This window comes from Pseudophryne corroboree, chromosome 3 (assembly GCF_028390025.1).
Source record: "Pseudophryne corroboree isolate aPseCor3 chromosome 3, aPseCor3.hap2, whole genome shotgun sequence".
Lineage (NCBI taxonomy): Eukaryota > Metazoa > Chordata > Amphibia > Anura > Myobatrachidae > Pseudophryne > Pseudophryne corroboree.
In genome coordinates this window covers 773,887,589-773,894,949 of record NC_086446.1, presented here as the reverse complement: position 1 = coordinate 773,894,949, position 7,361 = coordinate 773,887,589, and the positions used below count along the sequence as shown (strand labels likewise).

Below are 7,361 nucleotides of genomic sequence, written 5' to 3'. Positions count from 1 at the left end.
ATGACACCCATTGTGCTGTCAGAGGGATCAGAACACAGATTACAATACAAAGCACATAAGAGTACACTTTAACGCGCAGCCACATGTTCCTTTAGTGTTAATACGGGCAGGGCCGGCAACAGAAATCTTGGGGCCCGGTACAATTAAGTCTCTGGGGGCCCCTCCCGCCCAACCATTTTCTGCTGAAATTTAAGCCAAGAAAGATTTGGTAATATATATATGTAGCGATTAATCACCTAGTGTGTGTGTATATATATATATATATATATACATACATACACACACACGCACGCACACTCACACACACACCTATCTATCTATCTATCTATCTATCTATCTATCTATCTATCTATCTATCTATCTATCTATCTATCTACATACACACACATTAGAATAAAATTAAATATACACACTTAAATACCACACAAGTGTACCCCTCCCAGGGGTGAGAAATGCAGTGCTGCTGATACTGCAGCCAGATTCTTCTGCTTGCAGCCAGATTGCGCTGCAAGCACGGTCTCTCCTCCTGCTCTTCGCTAGCCGCTGGAGGCAGGGAGTAGGTCAGAAGAGTCGGCACGGGCACAGTCAGCTTCTCGTGTAATGATGCCAGGATAGCGCCATCATTCATTCCCATGGCGCATGCACCGCATGTATGTGTTAACTGGGGTTGCCGCGGGTTGATGGGGAGGAGGTCGCGGTGGCGGGTTGCCGTAGCGGGGGATTACTTTAGCCAATTGGCTTCATTGTTTGTGTAGCAGTGACCGTCCAGCATGCAAATCAAAGGTGCCGCTGCTCCGTTTTGTATGTCTCTGAGCCTCGGGGCCCCTCCGAACCTTGGGGCCCGGGATGGCTGTCCCCTCTGACCCCCCCTGTCGCCGGGCCTGAATACGGGCCGAGCTAGTTTTGAATCAGGCAGTTATCAAATCATTCTTTTTATTTTTATAGCGCAGGAACAGCTACAGTATGCTAATTGTTTAATTGCATTTTGGTTGTGTGTCACACTGGTGCTGTAACCTAACTGCAGCATTAACCTTTGATGCACGCTGGTGGGTTTTTTGTCACTGCCCTCAGTGCAGCCCATAGCTCCTAATACTGGGGCAGCATTAACGCTTGATGCACACTGATGGAGTTTTTTTAACTGCCCGCAGTGCAGCCCATAGCTCCTAATACAGGGTCAGCATAAATGCTTGGAGCACCCTGGTGTTTTTTTCGGAACTGCCCACTGTGCAGCCAATAGCTCCTAATACAGGGGCAGCATTAACCCTCGGTGCACACTGGTGTTGATTTTTTTTTTGTCACTGCCTGCAATGCAGCATTAACCCTTTATTGGCGCACACTGGTGCCTGCAAAAGTTATTGGTGTGTGCCACAATTACTATATTATATGCACAGTGATACACAGCAGTGTGTAAAAAAAAAATAGATTAAAAAATCTATTTAAAAAATCTTGTGTGTGTTCAGGGCCACTTTCTCTCTCCAAGTTTTGATAACTCTCCCCCCAATACATTTACATATGTTTCTATGGGTAAGGATGATTTATGCTCATACTTTTTATAGAATAGTAATGAATAAAAAAAATTAAAAAAACATGGATTCTATATTCTGATATCTGGCCCTATTTTACAGTCTGATCACATAGATAACCAAAATAAAGGGAATTTACTGTATTTTTCCATGCACAAACACTATGAAGCATCCTCTGAAAGGTGATCCGACTCTGACTAGTTAAACTTCTGGCAGAAGAACAGGTCTGGTGAGGATGGGGGTTGGTAATGAAGGAGAAATTGGGTGAGACACAGATGAGGTGTCTGCTCTGCGGAGAGGGGGAACCATTGCTGGGTCTACTGTCACCTTCTCTTTATATCCAAAGACGCTACAGTATGTTCTAATATCCCTTCCAACATCCGCAGGATGTTCTGCCAGATCACACGAGAAATCAGCACATGGACTGCAAAATCAGTAGAGGAGGAGACGACCGAGCTTATCCAGAGAAAAAGGTAGAGCCCTGTAGTGTATCTAGGCTGACCATATTATTCCTTTAACCTGGGACACTCATGAATTACACAGGTTCTGTGGCTGGCTGACTACAAGCCTGCATTTCACCTGGTTTTAAGCAGAACCTGTATAATTCATGAGTGTCCTAGGTTAAAGGGATAATATGGTCAGCCTAGTATAACACAAGTTACTTAATTTAACATTCAGACCAACTGGGTATTTGCCTGCAAAGATTTATTGGTTTATATTCATTTGGTTACTATTTTTTTATTTTTTTTTATTATGTGGTCTTTAACTACCACCTATTTATCTTGGTAAAAAGGGACAGAGCAATGTTTGTGGGTGCCACCATATACTGGATTTCCGGCTGTGGATATCAGGGGGACAGTTACAAAATAGAAACACTCACCTATAAAGAATTCTGAAAACATGGCCACTGTAAAAGACACGATTTTGTGTTGAAACATATGCAACGATTCAAAAGTGTTGGAACACCTGCTTTTCCAGCTTGAATTGAATTGTAAATAATTTAAGCACAGTAAATAACCTGGAATGATACAAAGGTAAACGGTAACTGCTAGAGGTAAAAACAAAAACCTTAAAAGCAACAACTATAGGTTAACAAAAACTGAAAAATAATATTAATTTCTTAGTTATAAAGAAAAGACTTCTTCATGGAACAATTAGGGCCATATCCAATTACATGCATGATTTTTGCATTAAAATTTGCTGTAACATTTACTGTGACTATCACAACCATTTTCTAATTACAGTATATTACAGTATATATATATATATATATATATATATATACAGACAAATATAAAACCACAGCACCCGCCACCCGAGAAGCGGGGTGCAATGTCTGCACTCACCACTCATAGGGTGGGGTGCATGTAGCTCGTTGCCACCTACTTAAATATATACAAACATAAAATTCAGCACTCACCATAGCAAGCTCACTTATCCTCACAACATCAATAAATAAATGATGGGGGTTTAGTTAGTGAATTGGCCAATGCACAGAAGCCTGCAAACCGATCGCCAAGGTACCCCACCTTCTTGCAGGTCCTACACCAGGGGTGGGGAACCTTTTTTTCTACCAAGGGCCATCTGAATATTTATAAAATGCTTCGGGGGCCATACAAAAATATCAACTTAAAAATTAGCCTGCCCCCAGTAGTTTTGCCTCCAGTCAGTTGTTATGCCCCAGTAGATATACCCCCAGTCAGTTGTTATGCCCCAGTAGATATACCCCCAGTACATATGCCCCCAGTCAGTTGTTATGTCATTAGATATGCCCCTAGTCAGTTGCTATGCCCCATTACATATTCCCCCAGTCAGTTATTATGCCCCATTAGATATGCCCCCAGTCAGTTATGCCCCATTAGATATGCCCACTAGTAGTGCCGCTTACACACACATATTAAAATTAAAATAAAAAACCACAATACTCACCAGCCCCACTCCTGCTTCCGAACCGCTGCCCTCCGCCTGGGTGCCCGCTCCTCAGAACTATGGGAGAGACGTCATGACATATCTCCCATAGCCCAGCACAGCCGCACATGTACACTGCCTGACCCGGAAGTCAGAGCTAAGGAGTGAGCTCCTGCCTCCGGTAGCTGCTGAGGAGAAGGAGCCAGGTGCCCACTGGTAACAAAATCTCAGCGGGCGCCTGGCATCTCCCTCGGTTAGGTGAGCCTGGCCGGGCCGGATCAAGGGGGTCATTCCGAGTTGTTCGCTCGTTGCCGATTTACGCAACGGAGCGATTAAGGCAAAAATGCGCATGCGCATGGTACGCAGTGCGCATGTGCTAAGTATTTTAGCACAAAACTTAGTAGATTTACTCACGTCCGAACGAAGAATTTTCATCGTTGAAGTGATCGGAGTGTGATTGACAGGAAGTGGGTGTTTCTGGGCGGAAACTGACCATTTTCTGGGAGTGTGCAGAAAAACGCAGGCGTGCCAGGATAAAACGCGGGAGTGTCTGGAGAAACGGGGGAGTGGCTGGCCGAACGCAGGGCGTGTTTGTGACATCAAACCAGGAACGAAACGGGCTGAGCTGATCGCAGTGTAGGAGTAAGTCTGGAGCTACTCAGAAACTGCTAAGAATTATTTATTCGCAATTCTGCTAATCTTTCGTTACACTCCCAGAGGGCGGCGGCCTAGCGTTTGCAATGCTGCTAAAAGCAGCTAGCGAGCGAACAACACAGAATGAGGGCCCAATTGGATTTGCGGGCCTTATACGGCCCGAAGGCCTGAGGTTCCCCACCCCTGTCCTACACTATCACAGAGTCTTAAAAATTAAAGCCTGGCAACTGTATCACACATAATATAACTGCAAATATGCCCACTAGGTTTACTGTGTACCTGCCACATATCTTATGGCTTTTAAGGGTACACTAGTCACCTGACACTGGCTGATAAATGACTAAGGAACGGCTGACACAGGTTTAGAACAATTGAGTTTACATAGGGTTGCATGAAAAAGCTTGTGGCCACAGTTAATAAGAGTTAAACAAAGATTAACCCTGCAATATACAGCCTCTTGGTTCACAATCAAGACAGTTAGCATTTGGCATACCAGGAATCAACAGTTTCAAGTTCTTTTGTCAAGTTCTCAAATGCTGGCTCATCTCGATAAGGTACTGTACTGTCACCTCATTGGTGTATTTCTGATCATTGTGTGGATCAATCATGACATGAGGTTGTCTTCCAAAAAAAATCAAAAACAAAAATTTTGAAGAGGGTGATTCGTTAAGTGAAGATCTGGGAGTGGTTCCGATGCTACATAATACTAGTGGCAGTGTCTATGACCACAATAGTCCAATTTCAAGCTTTGCTCCTACTCCTAGGTGTACCATACATGTATCTACACACAAATGTCTGCACAATTTTCTTTGCGGTAAACACAGCAGCATCCGTGGCGGCAGGAAATGCCTCTACCCAGTTTGAGAAAACATCAGTGCACACCAATACATAACAATAACTCCTAAAGGGTGTTAACTGTACAAAGTCGATTTGTATTACCTGAAAAGGTCCGTCTGCAGGAGGGATATGGGATGGCTTTGTTAGTACTACCTTACCAAATGTTCTTCCTCATGCAAGTAAGACAGGTAATTGCTATCCTGCTTGCCTGAGAAGAGAACCCTGGTACACGCCAGTAAGCTCTTACCAATTTGCACATACCTTCCTTACCCTAGGTGAGTCAGACCATATGCCGCCTCAGCTAGGCTTGGGAGATACGTCCTGGGGGCCACTGGCTTACCTTGTCCATCTCTCCAGAGTCCTGGGGACTCCTAACCATACCCCTTCGACTTCCAGACCTACTTTTCCTGTAGGGAACACAAATTTGTATCTTAATTTAACTGTTGTGTGTTTGCAATGTAGAGTACCATGAGCATAACTCAAAAAAAAAAAAAAACATCTCTAGAGGAGAGAAAGAAGAAGAAAATATCAGGTCTGCGTTCACCAACGGGCTGTCACTGTCTATACAAAATTTCCCTTCACCAGTATTCTCATCCTTCCTCCACCCTTTGTGCATGACAAGGCACACTGCAGTAATACTGGTGTCATCGTGCTGGTGAGATATACTGGGTTCGGGCAGAACTCTGAAGGACCAATTAGGCATGTAGTGTTTGAACTGTAATCGGGTCCATGTATTGTACCACCCTCTGTGAAGGCAAAAGATGAAGCGGAAACTGTGGAGAAACAGAATAGAGGTTGGAGAGGATTTTATTAAAATGACAACTGGATTGGGCACTATGGGGAATTTATTAACTACTTGGTCTACCCCCCGTTAAAGCTTGTGCATGCTGTGTCACTACTGGGACTACCTCAGCCATCAATCCAGTGTCCTGTCCATCCTAAGTTCAAAGGGAACCCGGTATCTGTGAGATCATTTCCTCTACCTGTGATGGACATGAATCTATAACAGTAGAGTGTAACATTAGCCTTTGAGGGGTGTCTAATATATCTTGTGCCTCTTGTGCATGGTTCTCAGGGATATCTTAGAACACACCCTCAGGGGTACAGTATATGACACACCGCATTTTACACAAATCTCTGCCGAGTAGATTAGTCGGAGCTGATGCAGCCAACAGAAAAGAATGTTTGGTTTGCAAGGGCCCTATCGTAATCTCGGCAGGCCTACCAAAGGGTATTGCTGCACCTTTCCCGTTCCTCCCATTTGCCGAATTAGTGTTTACCAGTGATCTTATCCAGATGGAGAATTTTCTAGTACTGCAAAAGACAAAATAAAAATCAACAAGCTTCTAGGTCATGCGAAGTATTCATTCAATCCTTCTCATCCCGTATTAAGGGTCTGTACATGGTCCAACAAACATTTCCGAGCTCATCTTGACTAGGGGCATTACTAGGAATGAATACTTCTTATATGGTAACTAAAAGAAATACCCGGTGGTTACCCTATCTTTGTCCGCTTTCCTACTGGCAAATACTAATGTGCGGACAGGATTTTTCTCCATTTCTGATGTTACTTTCTTGATTTTTATTTTATTTTTGGGTTTTACTATATATGTACACGAATGACTCCATACTTACCAGTTCCACTGGTCTCAGCCACTTCCCATGCAGGCTACTGCTCCTCTTTTACCGGTTGGATACTCCTCTGAGTGCATGAGAAATAGCTGAAACCAGTCAGGTCGCCTTCTCCTCCTAAATAAAACTTCGACATTCATTAGTACATATATAGGTTACATTCATATTTTTCATATTTTTATTTTTATTATTTTCTATAGTTTGTATGCTAGCCGTAACTGCTTCCACATCTACATATGGTGGTGTACTTGCTTTCTCTTTTTTCTACTTGTTTATTGTTGCTACACATTCAAACAGTTTTTATATTTCCGTTTTTGTCTTATATGACTTTGGTTAGACATACTACCTGCAATACCTCAGGATCAAACTCACCAACACTAGGGAATGATGCCCTATCATCAGCAGTCATACGTACCCATTGTCAAAGTCGAAAAATATTGCAGTACACACATCACGTACAAACTACACACAGATGGCCTCCGCGCGTGTACTTGTTCTGCCGTGCGTGCACATATCTGCAATTTGCGTATGGTCGCTCCCGCGGTCCTGCGCATTAGTGCGTGGTATGAAAACACATTACATATTTAATCCAAATAGTGCACAATGTACACATAGTCTCCCTGCACCACATCAATAAGTTACAGCAGTTTAAATGGTTTCAGAACAAAGGGATTCACCTTTACAGGATAGGAGGGGACAGAACAAGGTTATAAGGTGGTGTTTGGTATACAGCTGTAGGGTATTTTAAGGGTAACATTCCGGTGTTGGTTTAAAGCAGATCGCATGTTCCTGCGGATAGTTATGTGC

The 7,361-nt window shown here is 43.4% G+C and overlaps 1 protein-coding gene across 1 annotated transcript in view; it reads left to right on the top strand.

Annotated features, from left to right (window-relative positions):
* The first annotated feature begins 1,785 nt into the window (after positions 1-1,785).
* The window catches only part of LOC135056861 (transient receptor potential cation channel subfamily V member 6-like), a 168,738-nt gene continuing 163,162 nt past the window's right edge, over positions 1,786-7,361 (top strand). The window contains exon 1 of the mRNA XM_063962535.1: positions 1,786-1,996. Within this exon, the coding sequence (XP_063818605.1) occupies positions 1,911-1,996 (86 nt within the window). The 5' untranslated portion in view covers positions 1,786-1,910. The remainder of the gene's footprint in view (positions 1,997-7,361) is intronic.